This window comes from Phoenix dactylifera, chromosome 10 (genome assembly GCF_051530095.1).
Source record: "Phoenix dactylifera cultivar Ajwa chromosome 10, Ajwa_hap1_PhDact_Kaust_v1.1, whole genome shotgun sequence".
In the NCBI taxonomy this organism is placed as follows: Eukaryota; Viridiplantae; Streptophyta; class Magnoliopsida; order Arecales; family Arecaceae; genus Phoenix; species Phoenix dactylifera.
Window position 1 is genome coordinate 29848289 of NC_143199.1, and position 16438 is coordinate 29864726.

At 37.6% G+C, this 16438-nt stretch overlaps 1 protein-coding gene across 17 annotated transcripts; it reads left to right on the plus strand.

Moving 5' to 3' along the window:
- The first annotated feature begins 2740 nt into the window (after positions 1–2740).
- LOC103724052 (Endosomal targeting BRO1-like domain-containing protein) lies at positions 2741–15917 on the plus strand. 17 transcript variants are annotated; one of them, XM_088705909.2, is made up of 16 exons: positions 2937–3191; positions 3446–3527; positions 3745–3798; positions 3942–4004; positions 4127–4228; positions 4340–4626; positions 4720–4794; positions 4916–4974; positions 5066–5201; positions 5893–5989; positions 6156–6222; positions 10730–10828; positions 12628–12717; positions 13316–13470; positions 13861–13962; positions 14991–15917. In XM_088705909.2, exons 6-16 carry the CDS (start codon positions 4374–4376, stop codon positions 15085–15087), a joined length of 1230 nt encoding a protein of 409 aa, XP_088562035.2. In that variant the 5' UTR covers positions 2937–3191; positions 3446–3527; positions 3745–3798; positions 3942–4004; positions 4127–4228; positions 4340–4373; the 3' UTR covers positions 15088–15917. The 17 variants fall into 17 exon arrangements, with proteins under 17 accessions (XP_038971359.3, XP_038971372.3, XP_089782032.1 ...); XM_088705908.2 differs by having other exon boundaries at positions 2944–3191; positions 3368–3527; positions 4127–4223; XM_088705903.2 differs by lacking the exon at positions 3446–3527 and having other exon boundaries at positions 3942–4051; positions 13268–13470.
- The last annotated feature ends 521 nt before the right edge of the window (positions 15918–16438 follow it).

Genomic DNA, 16438 nt, shown 5'->3' on the forward strand with positions numbered 1-16438 from the left:
GGAGGCAACCAAGAGCGACGCATTGGGAGTCCCTCGACCAAAAGCGTGAGCTCGACTGAACCGATGAACGCCGCTACATTCCGACACATGTGTGGTCAGGCAATTTTGTTTTCATCCACAGAGTACACATAGAGATGATCATCAATTAAGGATGATATTGGCACTTGTTTAGCAGCTAAAAAATCGAAGAATCTAAGCTTCCCACCATAGAAATTTTGGACCCTCCTCGCGGTCCACCTATGGAGCTTTTCAAAATCACCCCGGTTGAAAGATATTTTGATTATCTAATTTATTTTTTTGTCCTTTCTGAATTGGTCGTACAACTATATTTTAACATATTTTTTATCAAGTGGGCAGCGATGAAACATTCTTATGAGATAATTAGTTCATAAAAAACTCGTTTGATTTGTAGAAATAATTTTCTTTAAAAAAGTAATACAAAATATCCATATCTATCCTAATAAAAGAAATAATATTATTGTATCATATCTAAACGCTTAAGGATAGTTTTGGTAAAAAAATATTCTAATTTTTATGAGTTAAAAATTAGACTTGAATTTTTCTATTCTATCAAATATGAGAACTTTATTTTTATTAAAAAAAACTATTTTTTTATTTATTTATTTTTTTGAAAACTTCAACAGAGCATTTCTCTCTTCTTCTTTTTTTTATTGACCATACTTTCTTCATCTTTTTTGGGTGAATCAAACAACTTCAAAGTAGTTTGTTTGGTCTATTTGCCCCATGAGGGCTAATTGGCAAAATATATAAGCAAGCATGAAAGAATCCAAGCTAGAAAAAAAAGAAGGGAAGCCTCAGGTTGCCCTAGCTCGTGGGGCAGCCAGGTAGGGCCAATCTACCGGACGCTATAAAAAGATAATGAAGGCGGCTATCTCAGTCATAAAGTACATTTTATATATGAGCCATAATTGACCCAATCCTTGACTCTTTTTTTCTTCTTTCCAAGTTTGCTGAATGAAATGAAAAGAGACTTACTGCAGTTTGCTATATGCGACTCTCGCCCAGAGAATCACCAATTTAGCTACAGTTAAGTATCATTTTTCTTTTGTTTTTCTGCCCTTTGTAGGAGAGTTAAGGATCAATGGAATTCACTGAACTACTACTATCCTTCAGCATCCTTGTTTTCGCCCCATGGTATAACCTATTTCCATGGGGATGTATGTCAGACCCTCTCCTTAAGTAGTGTCCATAACTTGTGCTTCAAGGTTTTACAGCATGGACTACATACAGATTTAATTCATGAATCTATTGGGGAACAATCATTAAACAATGCTTTTAATTGCTGGTGGGATGCATGCATGCATCATCACTTTTAATCCTGCTGTGTGTAGTACACGTCTTTTTTTTTTTATTTCCTCTAGTAAACGATGTTTGAGATACTAAGTGGCGCACTAGTGGATGGTGGTAGTTAATATGTAAATAGGGTGGCACTGTCATAACTTCGAACTGAAGTGTACTTAATTGCTGTTTTTTGATCCTAGGTTTTTAATAGTCAGCGTCAATTTTGTGGTCCCAGTCAATGTTTGGTGAATCAAGACATTAATAACTCGATCATGACTTAACTAATATATGTCCGTTGTAGTTATCCATATAATATTTTATAGGCTCATGTAAGCACATAACAGTGCCTTCTTCAGGTGTGTTTATAATATCCCCCAAAGCTAGAAAGATCGCTTGTGATTTGTTGTTGATGTTGTCGCTATTCGACGAGCTTATCTTAAAATAATTACAAGATAATCTTAGCAATTGTCAAAATTAATTGAAGCAACCTTGAACCCTTTTGGTTGTAGTTAGATGAAGATTTTGCCCATAGATCTTCCTCGTGTTAAAGAAAATAGTTGTCTTTTTTCCTTACAGCTATATAATATCACAATCAATCAATTTTTTCCGTATGCACATCTATAACTTTGTCTTTTTATGCTTTATGAGAGTATAATTCGATGACTTAAGTTAGAGGGAGAATAATGAAGGATCTCGAGTAGCCATTGGATATCATAATGTTCGGAGTTGATTATTCGAACATAACCATTTTTTCTGGCCATCCATTGATTGTTATTTTAGTATGTTCAAGGCTAGAATTTATATCAAAGAAAGTTTTGTTAATTCTCGCTTATATATGTTAAAGATAGATGCTTCATTAAATGACTGAAAACTTGGCGCAAAATTTTACAAGTATAAATAAATAAACATATAAGTTTTTTTTTTCAATTTTTGTATAAGTTATAATTAGTCTTATATCTAGAAAAAAAATGCGAATCTAACCACCCCCAAAATATTTAGACCACTCTAATTTGTCACTATACATTTGCAGAAAGATTAGACTCTAGGTAGAACGGTCAAAGCATAAGCCACCGCTGGCAATAATAATGGACGACTCCAAGAAATTGTTCTCAAAACAAAAGCTAAACACATCTAACACAAGTGATTTATGGCTAAACACATGAATAACCTGCTACTCCTTCAATCCCTCTGGCATCAAAATACAACCATTTGCTTCTAAGTCTCTAAACCCCTCATCATTTTTTTTTTTGGTATAACGGCGGCTCACAGTGTGGATGCAGCCAACAAAATCAGAAAACAGAAATCTACATAAAGATCCTGAATGGCACAGACCCACTGTCTATCCATATGAAGTCTCCAGAGTGAGAAGCCGCAAATAAAGCAACTTAGCTAGTAGCAACGTTGTCTTTCAGTAGACGTTCATAATCTGATGAAAATTGTACACCTTCAACAATCTGCGAATACCACGCCGGCCGGCTCTCAAAATCCAACTATTTTTCTGTGCAGCAAAAACCTCCCTCATCAAGATCTCAATCATTCCGCCAGCCTAGCGCAAGCCGGATTATTGCGTGCACCGCGTGCACGGTCACGCTCGCCACCCCAGCCTTTTAAAGCCTCCCGCTTGGGCGCCATTTGGACGCTACCCGATTCTCGCTCTCTCTCTCTCTCTCCTTCTCCGAGACGGCTCCTAAGAATTTGCCAAGAATCCCCCTCCCCATTTCTAGGGTTTCTCGACCCCAATTCTCTTGCTTTCTCCCTCGATTCTTCCCGCCGGCCCGCGAATCCAGGGCATCCGTTTGAGTGGATCTCGAGGCGGTGGCCTGCCGTCTCGACCCGATCCTTCTACAGGAACTAGCCCAGAAATGAGATCCGGATCGTCTTATTGCAGTGTAATCTCTCTCCCTTCGTTATCTTCTGTTTCTTGGACCGTTTCCTGTCTCGATTCCTCTGGTTCCATTCTAGATCGAGTGAATTATGATTGTTTCTGGTTTGCTTGGGATCCATTCTGGGTCGAATTGTCTCCAAGATTGGATCGTTCTCACTCTGTAGACTCGTTTTTTTGCAGCGAGAGATACATTTAAGAATTCTGGTGGATAATTCGCTTGCTTGGCGATGGTGTTGGATTTGTTTTTCGTTTTTTCAGGACGATTGCTTGGATCGACTTGTTTGGAAGTCTTTTACTCGAGTTCAGTTGGACTCTTAAAGTATTCTAAAGATTAATAAAGGTTGTCCGTTTTTTCAAGTTTAACGTCCTGCTTTCCTTTTAAGTTTTGTTTTCCTCGAGGAATTTATTAGAACCTATATGCGTAGGTCAAGTTGTAAGCATTTGTTTCCTGTCTGATGACCATCAGCCAAAGGAACTAATCCATCTCATCACGCCTTTTGTTTTTCTTTCCTCCCTTTTTGTTGATTTGTCTTGTGACGTGTGAAATACTTGTGCAGAGATCAAGCATTGCTCAAACGGCTCAATTTAGCTTCTGAAACGCAGAAGAAAAGGTGAGCGTGATAGTTGTCCTACGAGCTTGGAAAGCAAGTCTTTGTATGTTCTTGACAAATTAATTCTGATGTAATGTCTGTGAGTCACCTAGTGCTTTGTTGGTTGGCATTTATTTAATCTCCCCTGTAAGTGGTTTGACTAGGCGGTATTCATGCAACGTATCATCTCTGTCCTATGAGGATTCCATTGATCTGGGATTGTTAAAGTGAGTTGTCCGGTAGATTTTGGACATATTTTTGCTTTAATTCAGAGGTGCGTTGTATTCCTGAATGTTAGGGATCACCTTTTTCTTCTTCTTCTTCCTCTCCAATTTTATTTTTGTGTCAGGATCCTCCTTGCAATTGTCAACTCCAGGGTTTTATCCCATGCGTAATCTATGGATGCCATGAGGATTCCCTTAACTGTTACAAAAGCAAAGTGAATTGTATAGTAATCTTTAACTACCCTACCACTTTTATGGTCTTGATTGTATCATCTTGTTTATCTATTCTTATTGCTTTTAAAGGATTTCTAATGTCGTTTTTTTAATTTTCTTGTTAGCTTAAGTTTCATTTGCAGAAATAAGTTCCAGGATATGGGTTGCCTGGCATCAACACCGAGAGGTGCAGGTGGAAACAGAAGACGATCAGGGACTGCTGTGGAGGTGGCTGTGTTTGTACCAGGATTACGCATCCCTAAAAGTGTTGACTTATCTCAGCCATTGGCTAACAGCTTGTCAAGAAATTTAGTGGAACGCCTCTCAGCTCTGAGAACTCGCATAGTCGTTATGGCTGCCCAAGAGGCACCAACTGTGACAAAGCCTAGACGGAAAACAGCTACACAACATGGTTTGCACTTTGCAGCTTTGCAGTTTTCATGCTGTTTTTGTTTCAGCCAGTTTAGGTGGGAACATACCTAATAAGTAGTTTTGGTGCCTGCAGGAGGTTCTTCATTGGCTGATCTTCTGCAGGCGTTGGAGGATTACTTGCCAGTGCTACTGGGATTGGTGAAAAATGGTAGTTTAAATGATGTAGTTTTGATGATTTGACTTTGTAATTTTCATTTATTTTCGACACTCAAACCATATCTATCAGTTTGTTTTTAACTCTTGACAGTTGCATGAACTATACTTTACAGGAAGTCAGTCAAAAGATAAGGTACAATTTGTGTGGGTTAATCAGGAGGATGATGCAGAGGTTGGCCTCCATACCATTCTATAATCATGGGATATTTTCTTTGATGAGAATAGGCAGGATTGATGGCTGATACTGATAACTATCTTTTCAGGAAACAGGCATGGCAAATGCTTGGTATGAGGTGTTGTCAGTTCTACATCTGATGGCTATGCTGTGTTTATCTGAAGCCAATTCTTTGCTTCTTCCTAAAATGTCCAATGATGGTTATCGGCTAAAGGTATCTGAAGGTGGGTGCTTGGTTCTAGCTTGTGGGTAACATAAATTATCATCATCTTCCATCCAGTGTTTGCACTATTTTTTGTGCATCTTCCGTTATGACTTAACATGCCCTCACTCAGTTGAGTATACCCATTTTAATGAAAACACAGATTGCTTTCAAAGCTTAATAAAAACCTAGGATCTAATGTCCATATCATATTAAATTCATGTCATGACAACTTCACTTTGTTCCCATGCAGATTTTTTTCTTTTTGGCTAACTTAATACGGATAACGTGAAATCATCCCCAGCTACTGAATAATTGGGCTGATCATTTATTTTATGAGTTGCGTAATCTCACTCATCTAAATATACTTGTAATTTCATAAAGCATGATCCTAACCATTTTCTCGTTATCATAGGCCACGTTTTTCCTATTATTATAATTTTATATCATCTTAGGGTGGCCTTGGCACAACATTAAGGCTGCTCCATTTTAACCTAGGTATTGTGGGTTCAAAACACTGAAAAAGCCTCTTCGGATGTGGGGGGTAAGGCTGCATACATTTGACCCTTCCTGGACTCTGTAGCGGCAGGAGCCTCATGCATTGGGACACCCTTTTTTGATAATTTTATATTTTCTGACTATTGGAAATACATGCATGTTGATGATGTTGGTAATGCAACTTATGATCATCATTTTGTGCAACTTTGTTGCAGAGGACAAACGAACCTCCATTGATATTTTCTTAAAGGCAGCAGGGTATTTGGATTGTGCTATTCAGCATGTTCTTCCTCATATTCCTCCTGAGACAAGGTTAAAAAATCATGAGCTCTTTTTAACTGTCAAAGCTTGATCAAATTTTATGAACCTCTTTTTTCCCCTTATAGAGCTTGTATAGAATCTAGGATTTCTTCTATGGTGTTTGTACTGTTTTGGAGCTAAGGATGTCTGACATTTTCATTACTGCTACGACTTGCAGGAAAGATCTTCCACTAGACCTAGCCGAAGGAGTGCTGCGAGCACTTTGCATGCAAGCATTGGGTCAGGTACGAACTCATTCTTCAATGTCTGTTGGTACATTATATGCTATTTGGGCAATAATTCTTGAGTTGGTGCTGTCATTCTTCAATGTCTGTTGGTAATTGCTAGGTATGACATTTGTTCTGGTGGCCATATTATCTCTAGACTCATTGAGCTTAGAATATAATATGGGATTAAACTATTCATGATGTCAATATGCCTTTCTTATTTTATTAATATCGCGGTCCATCTTAAAACTTGTGTCTTAAAGGCATGCTTGCTGAAAGAATGGATTTTTAGAAGGGCCATTGTTATGAAATGAGACCAGGAGACTCAGTCCCATGTTCTTAAACTCATTAACAGAGTTTCAGGTAGTATGTGCTCCAGTGCTGATAGGGAGAGTTTGAGTGATTTCATGTGCTCTAGGGCTGACACGGAGAATTTGAGTGGTTCTAAAGTGTGTTTTGGTAGTGAATCTGGTATCCTAAGTGATCTAAAAGAACCCTTTTTATTTTACGATGAACAAAACAAAAATATGTCATAATAATCACACAGATTTTTGTTAGGGTGTTGGGGACAAGGTTCATGGTAGGACGTATTGGAGAAACTATTTAAAATTATAATCAGCTACCTATGGTGTATGATTTGGTTGTTGGACAACAAATGCAGCAGAGATGACAATCTCAGGGTAAACATATAGTAAAGATAGAATTGATGAGAATCATGAGATCAATACAAGGAAATAAGGGGAAGTTTAAAAGTTGCGTCAAAAGGAAAATAGGTTTCAAATATGCATATTGAGATACTTTGGTCATGTAAAATGAAGAGCAGAGGCCCCTGTGAGAAAGGGAATGCAGATGTAACAATAGAAGGGGAAGGAGGAGGCTTTGGCTCACCAAAGCAGCTTGATTTAATTGTAGATGTAGAGTTTGATAAGGTGTGAATGTTGAAAATGGAAGTGGGATAGACCCAATACATTTGGGATATGAACTGTTATATATGTAATGACACAATATGGAGTAGAGAAAGAGTCAATAGTGACAACATATAGAGTAGATAGAGAGTCAATAGTGCTCGCAGCAGCAGGTTAGATTATACAAGCCCCATTTTTGTTGTTTTTACTTGTGGTCTGTTGTATCATTTATAAAATTCTCTATTATTTATTTATTTTTTTAACACTCATTTTCTAATTATCAGGTGGCTGCTGGCCATCAGCCGCCTAGTGTAAGCCCCACATATTAACATTTGGCAAAACATTCTGCTCTGTCCTTTTCTGGTGCCTTCTTAATAATATATTTATTCACATGGTCCTTCGAATAAGAGTTGTTTTGTTCTTGATTGTTTTAGGATGATAATTACACTTTGAGGATCTGTGAGAATGATCTGGAAGTGTTGGTTCTGAGTTAGGTTGTTGGCTTCTATCTACTTTGTCTTGATTGGGTTGCCAGGTCAAGTTTAACAAGAATTTGTTGATTGGGACTGGGATTAGGTAAAAGAAAATGATTAGAGGAAAAGTTGATTTAATCTTGTAAGATCCAAAATCGTCGGTTACTGATTAATATCGATCGGTGGTTGCTTTTGGGGTTTGGAGGAGCTAAGGAGCATGGTTATGACTTCAAGATGGATTGGTTTCATTGGCTTTTGGCTTAGTGGAAGAGATGTATTGTCATTTGGAGTACAAACTAATTCATTTAAACCTATAGTAATAATTGATCTATTTTTCAATGACATGTTTGATTCTGGAGCTCCTGAGTTGGTATCAACAAAACTAAAGAGCTTTCCAAGTGACTTTTTCCGGAGCTAAAGGTCTAATTCAACGCATAGAAATTCATTGTTTGAAACGACAAGGTTCATTGAATGAGAAGAGACAGGAGGGTTAGGGATTGAAAAGAAGGAAGTGTATGTTTGGGCTAATTGGTATTACTCATATAAAGTAGCACATACGGTGTTGTTTGGGATCAAGGACCTTGAGTAATTTGCATTGTAATAGATGTATAGCTCTTGCTTTATCAGTGTAAACCTGCTTCATGCATCAGATAATTAATAAGCTCATAGGGTGTTGTTTGGGATCAAGGACCTTGAGTAATTTGCATTGTAATAGATGTATAGCTCTTGCTTTATCAGTGTAAACCATCTGCTTCATGCATCAGATAATTAATAAGCTTCTTTCCCACTCATGGCCCCTCAAAGATGTCACTTGTTATCATTAGTTGTTAGATTATCCAGTTGACCAGACCACCTAGCAAACCAAAATGTCACATGCCACCTGCATGGTGAGCTAGTCTCTCTTCTCCATACATTGTTTAGCATGCAGCTCATTTCTGCATTCTTCGGCTTAACTTTCATTAAAGTTGGTTACTGTTGTTCCTTATAAAAAAATGTTCTATGCTTACCTTTTGCGTCATGTTAAAGGGAAAGCTAGATAGTCTTCCTCTCCAATAAAAGGATCATTATTGTGCAGAAATTGACTCTACTGCACACTTTCTTCTGCTTTGTGGAATCTCTTGAACTTCTGTGTCACATTTCTTGCAATTATTTCTTTAGTTGCCAGAACCTAGAGCGGGTGTAGGTGTAGGTGCGGAGAAGTGGATATTTAGAAACACTTTTAGTAAGGAAGCGCTTAGAAAGTGGGTGCAGGTTTGAGATTCTAAGAAGATTTCGAAGTAGGTGCGTTACTCTAGGTAGAAGATTCTGGCTGCTAAGATTGTTACTATTCTATTGGATTCGAATGCTAGCATATAGCTATTAGTTTTGTTCCCATGAATGAGCCAAAATTAGTTCGTATATCCTTTAGTCAACCAATTCAAGTCTGGAACTCTGTCAGTTACTTATAACTAGTCCACTAAGAAGCTCAGTAGATTCTTCACAAATTCCATATCATGACATGCTTTTAATATCTATTAAGGAACACTCAGTACATGTTATGTCATAAGTTTGGTAGGTTGTTAATGCTATAGATTGTATCCTGGATTGTGTCTAAACACACACAGAGTACATAATATATGAGTGTGTTTGTCCTACCCTCTTGTGGAAAGAATGCATTGCCAAAAGCTTAAAGTACTTGTTATATTTGCGAAATGTATTATGATTTCTTCTTTTTCCACTTATGGAGCTAGTGTTGCATTGTTATTCTTACATATATTTATAGTTGCAGACCCCTATCTGGTGGACTCAAAATCAGATTATCAAATTTCCTGCTTTTAGTTATAAGCTAGTAACTTCTTTTGAATAATCCTAAATATTTCTAGCTTTATTCATGCTGACAGAAACCTAGATGATTTTAAGCTATAGATTGGAGAACCTGTCATATGCAAACAAGTATGATTCCATGTCATGTTATAAGCATCTTTTCAAATCCTACTTGGTCCTCGAAATTCATCACTCCTTCAACACCACTAATGGAACTACTAAAATTATAATAAAAGATTTATGGGACAATGATAGATGGTACAAGTCTTGCTTGATTAGGCTATTTTTTCATATATATATATATATATATATATATATATATATATATATATATATATATATATATATATATATATATATATATATATATATATATATATATATATATATAAGTGGCAACATGCATAATCTTACAATGCTTGCCTTTCTCTTAAATTGGGGATGTTTAATTTTACCAAGCATAATCATCAACAGCTTAGTATTTTGATGGCTGTCAAAGTGCACAATCAACAAGCAAAGCTGTTGAAAATTGATATGTTTATGATCACTGAGACATGCAAAATATAGGTCTTATGGTTGCATTGGTTCTACCATTTGTGGTACTAAGAAACTGTAAACATTCAGGACAAGGCGATCTTTGTTGCTAGATGGTACCGACCAGGGCTATGTCAGATTTCCTTTATTTTTCGATGAGCAGTCCCAAACGAATTGAAGATTTGTTTGTTTGTTACATCAAATTGATTAGGGTTATATATGTTCTGGACTTTCTAATAGTAGTGGGCACACTGCTATTTTTCCATCAGTTATGTTCTTGAAGTTTTGAGAGTATTATATTCCTGAAGGCTGTTAACAATACAGTTGAAGGATGAAATATTAGGTATGCTTATTATGTTAATGTTAATTGCATTATAAGCTTGGTAGTATCCAGTGGACGGTCTTTATCAATCTCTTAGAAATGTAAAATCTCTTCTTTATGTTTATGAATGTTATGAAGATTTTTCTTTGCTCATGTTTGTCAGTAAATTAGGAAAAACATTCAACTGTGAGGATACACAAGTGAAAAAAATTCTAATTCTATATAAAACAAATCCACCTAAGTTCAAGGTATTTTCTCTAAAGTATCGAGACCAAGAACTTGTTCATGATGATTTTAGATTTTTATCACTTTTCTGTGCAGTATTTTTTAAGAAATTCTTAATGGACACATTATCTGAATGTGTTCAATATCAGTTTGCATTTTAGAAAGGTTGGTCTATGCATGAGCATTTGTCTTCTGTTTAGGCTATAAAAATTAGCGAAACCTCTTTCATACTCTGACTTATATTTGGTTTTTTACCCCTATAGACTGTCGATATTCAACTTGGGATCGCGATGGATAGTCCCAAGGCCACACTAGCTGTGAAACGAAGGTTGGCGTGTGAAATGGTCAAGTGCTGGCATCAGGTATAGTAACATTTGACAACACGGGGCCACCTACAACTTTTATCCTTTCTACCTTTCTGCAAGTTCACTAGTGTTGATGGATTACTCTTTCTCTCTCACTCATGCTTATTAGAACCAGACTCGATAATGGCTCGGCCAAGAGATTGGGTCACTGGTTCAACCTGTCGGACCAAAGACATTAAAAATGTGTAAAATTTAATTTTTTAAAATAACTTCTTTGATAAGTATTAATACATTAGTGGCCAGTGGGGTTTGGGGATGGGATTGGGAAATCTGATGGGGGCCATAGGGGGAGGTGGGAGGGACTGCGGCCAAGTTGGAAGGGCTGCAGTTGGATGTGGGGGAGGGGGAGGGAGCTAGGGACGGATTTCCGTGTGTGTGTGTGTGTGAGAGAGAGAGAGGGGGGGGGGGGGGGGGGGGGTTGGGGGAGGGACTGGGGCCAAATTGGAGGGGGATGTGGTTGCATTTGGGGAGGGGGAGGAGTTAGGGCCAGATTGCTTGAGGCAAGGTTGGCAATTGGGCTGCAGGCAGATGAGAAAGAGACAGAGGAAGCCGGACAGAACTGGGGGAGGTGCTGCATCTGGTTTGGACTTTGGAGGTGGGTCTAGGAATGGAGCAAAGGGAAGAGAGATGTACAATTTATTTGTATGTCTTCTAATTTTAAATAATAAACGTTTGAAATAGTTCCAATATTAATTTATAATGATTCTTTTGTAAATACTAATAATTCATGTATGTCAAGTTTTAAAAAACAAAGGGCAGCTGATGGGAGCTAAGGATGGTACCTGCAAGAGGCATGTAGGTTTGTGCAGTAGGAGTGGGGTTGGTTTAGGGTAGGTGGGGTTGGGGGTGTGATTGGGGCTAGTGGCTCCGGGGCATGGGGAGAGGAGAGAGGCTGGGCTTATGGAGCTGGCTGAGGATGGTGCATGAGGGTAAGGGAGCGAGAAAATACTTGAGGCTGAGCCAAAGGGGGGCAGAAAGGAGGCAGCTGGCATCTTCGTCCATCTCGGTGCTGGCATGGTCATCTGTGCGCACGTCAGATGAGGATAAGGGTTAATGTTAGGATCAAGATTCAGTCTTGGAGTTATCTAAGACAATAGTCATAGATTCAGTAGTTACATTTCGTCAAGAGTAAGATATCCACTGCAAAACCAGGTGGAGAGTGATAAGTGATATGACTTTCTAGTATCCCTTGCCGTCATTCTTTTCTGATTTTCATCTTTGCCATTTTCGTTGGGTTTACACTTGTCTTCTTATTTATAAATTTAATTAGTAGTTTTTATTTTGTTATGTTAATGATGTTAGACGTGCAGCATCAGCTATCCCTTTCCGCATGAAGAAATTACTCTATTCCAAATTTCCTGTCATCTGCAAGAAGTTGGCATGCACAAAGCTTGCATCTGCTTCTAAATTTTCTTTCTTAAACTTGAATATAATGCTTGCTTCATGCTTTATCTAGCAAGATTTTCTTCCCATTTTTATATTTCGATCGTCATGTGTATATTGTTTATTTCCGTATGGACTTCAACCTTTTTCACATGCACAGGGCTATAAGATGTTTAGGTTTTTCTATATAGCGTAAATAAAATTGTGCTACTACGTATCTGTCCTCCATGAACTGCATTTTCTTGGCTTCAATGTCATCTGTATCTTACAGTTTTTAACCTATCATCAGTTTGCTAACAAGTGATATCATAGTTGGGTATACCTAAATTTTGTTTAAATGCCATATTAATGTAAATATGTTATTCATAAGAAGCTACAAAATGATTTGTACTGAAGTATTTCAGTCTAAACAGGCCCACAACAGCATTACACAGGTTCCTTTAACTGATGGTTGGGGGCGGAAGCATCGTCTGTTTATTAAGTGGAAATATGCTGAAGCCAAGGTAATTAATTGTTCTTTGTTTTGTTTTCATGATTCCCAGAGTTATTTATTGATAATCAGATGTTGAAGTGTGTGGCTAAAAATAGATATTCATGTGACATTTTTTTGTTTGTGTCCGAATACTCCTGCTACAGTTTATTGCTGACATGAGTGACAAGCTTAAGATAATGATATGTTGGTTCAAATAGTTGATGCTGTGAGGATATTATGCTATATTTATTCATACACTAAAGTTTGGAACAAAAATTTCTTGATCAATGGGAAATGCATTGGAAGTAGGGACAATACAATTCTCTTGAAACTATTTTGGAGAAGTTCGGCTTTGATAGCAAGTAATGATGATGGACAAGCTATTTGCTTGTTGATTATGTTGAAATATCTGAACAAGAAAGAGAAGACTAATAGATATTGTAAGGGAAAAAAAATGACACATGATATCCTTCCAAGTGCGCTACCTTGCTTCCAGCACAGATTCAGGAATTCCTTTCTTTTTCCTTTTGGTTTCTAGAACTGACGTAGTATCTGATAGTTACCTGTCTTCTTTCTAACAGATCTTTCTTTCAGAAAATATATTTAAAAATCTTTCGCCTCATCACCAGGCTGCTGCATATTACTTCCATGGGCTTATCCTTGATGAAGGGAATACAGAGAAGTCCCATGGGATGGCTATAGCTGCTCTGCAAGCAGCAGAAGAGTTCCTCAAAGAAAGCAAAAGGTCTTGTGAAGTCTTCAATGCAATGCCTCCTACATCAAGGTAATTGCTAGCCTTCCTCTTTCATTTGGTTTTTGATGGATCAATGTCATTTTGTTTTTGCTATTTTTGATGTAACATATTTAGCCATTTCTTTTCTTTCATTCTTTCTTCTTCTTCTTTTGTGTGTGTGTGTGTGTGTATGCTGGGGGTGCATGGAATCACATTGACTATATTTATTGTAAGTGCTCCTGACATGAAGTTATAGGTACATAAGGTGCCTCCATGACAGATGGTGCAGTTGGTCATGTAGTTGCATTTTCATCATGATCACTTGTTAGACTAGACTAGAAGGCAATTGTAACTGTTGGTCAATATTGATAGTATGGATTCATCATTTAGAATTATTGAATTATATTATATCTCACATTTGTAACTGTTGGTTCTATATAGGAATCCCCCTCTCTGGGGATCTGCAAGGTATCTTTCTGAGAAGATCCCCAAAGATGCATCCAGCAAGGTTTGCATCAATCAGGACCTCTACAATGATGAAGGGTAAGTTTGCAGTTCAACTTTTGATGTTTGATCTAGTTCTCTCCTAAAGCCGACTGACGATCATTACAATCATTTCAGCGTACACTTTGAAACCCAGACAATGTTTTGTATATGAGTCGATTCCTTGGTTAATACTATCACAGTTCACTAAGCTCCTAGTTTCATAAATGCAAATTTGCAGATGTGATGTATGTATGTGCTCTCAACCTCTTTCCATTTTTGGACTAGCTAGTTCCAGAACCAAGGTTCGCTATCTCGGTACTAGACTCCATATCGGTGCCACACTAGCACAGTATCGTTACGGTACGGTACGGTATGAAATTTTTTGTGGCGTACGGAATATCGGTACGCCATCCGTACCGGATGCCGGTACTGCACTGGTATGGTACAGTATGCTCTGTACAGTTCGGTTTGGGCCGGTACAATGTACTTTGCCTAGAACCATTTATCTAGTTTATGACATTTTCTTAAAATCACATTTAGGACATTGTTCGTCCATAATATCATATTTCTCTTGGGAACTCATACGCTTTCAAAGATGCATTCTGTTGGGACCTCTAATAGTCATTCAAATGTGATGTGTCACTAGATGTAAACTTGAGAAAGATGAAATCTGGTAGACGTGCATGAGGAAACGGTTAGCCTTCTTGCATTGATAGATATAAAAGCACGTGAACTTGAACATGCACCCTGCATTGTGGTTGCTAAATTACTAGTTTTAGTGATATTAAGTTCTAGTGTTATCTTGTATATGCAAATGCTGAACTTGGCAATTCGTAGTGGCAAAAAACTTCTGTAAGGACGTGGCCTATAACATATTTACATCTTTCTCCCCACTTGGCCATTGGTACTGCCAAAAACTTCTGCTGAACTAAAATATTTTAATATTGCATATAACATATTTATATCTTTTTTCTCAATGTTTGGGAGTGGCACAATCTATAAATTGGCTCGTGACTTATCAGTGGAAGATTACTGATCATTGCAAACAGGCTGCTGAAACCTGATCATCTTGGTGGCATTTGCAGGGTCCTTGAAACAGCACCGACATTGCCAGATTTTGCAGTGGCTCTTAAACCTGATGATTATGAACTTCCTCCATTGGATCCCTCATGGAATGAATAAAATGATCATCAATAGAAAGCCCAGATCCTATGGAGCTGTCCCATTGGAAAAGTGCCAGTTGACCTGCAACATCTTGGCATGCCTCCACATCAGGGAGGGCCATTTTCTGTCAGCAACAATGTGTGGTACATTAATTCAGATTCTAATTTCTTTTGTCTTTTGTTCTCCATCCCCCCCCCCCCCCCCCCCCCCCTCTCTCTCTCTCTCTCTCTCTCTCCCCCCAAAAAGAAGTCTTCACATAGCTTGCTTGTTTACGGGACGGTGTTGTGTACAAGTGTTTTATAGTGCATGTAAATGTAAATTATGGGAAAAAAGAAAAGGATATTTCTCTGGTTAACTGACCAGTGGATTTATGCATGCGATATCATCTTGAAAGTGATTGATCTGATTAATGATGATATGCATGCAAAGACTACCACCAAGATTGGGTCGCAAACTGTGGACTTGTAATTCATTGTACTCTATCCTACATAGATCTGGAAAAGGATTGGCTACAAGTTTTCTAGCTTCTGTTTCTTTGTTGTCCTTTTTCTTTTTTGTTGCAGTAAAGTGCTTTGAGAGATGCTCTATAAAATGGATGGATCCAATGCAAGTGAAGTATCACTCATCAAGCTCTTGCCTTCATTTGAAGATCTTTCGACAAAAGTATTTGTGGAAACAGACAGCAGACACACACAGGAAGGCTGATCGAGTTGCAAATGCCGTGGCTCATATGGAGAAAATAGTGAGGAGTGTGGTCCCAAAAATTGTAGGTATTTGGATGTTGATGTGATTCTTCTATCATATTATTACATTTTTGAATGAGATTGAACAAACCATTTTCAGGTAAATTTCTTCATACTTCTTATGCCCTTTTCTTCATACATTCTTATGATCATTTTCTTGTATACTCTGGTATTATTTCATTTATATATCGCTAAGAATATCATTATTGATGTCTAAGACCAATGAAGGGAGTCAAAAAACAGAACTTGATATTTTAATATCCACTGCAAAGCAGATCCGTGATAACTTAGTATAAAATACAGCCAAACTGGCACTTGCTTATGGATTTTCATGTTTTCTTGGTGTAGCATTGTTGGTCCCTCTGGATCGGGTCGGTGTTTCCTTTCTGTATTCCTTATTACGTTTCGCAAAATTGTTTGGACTGCTGGAAGCATGTAATTATTTAAATCATGGACGTTATACCCTCATCCTCCATCCACGCAAAGCCCATGACAAATTTTTCTTTCTTATTCATGGTTTTAACAAAAAAATTATTACACTGGATATAGCTCTGTCACTTAAAAACAACATTATCTAATAAATACTGGAACTGAATTTTGAATCAATTAACTAGTATATTCTAAGT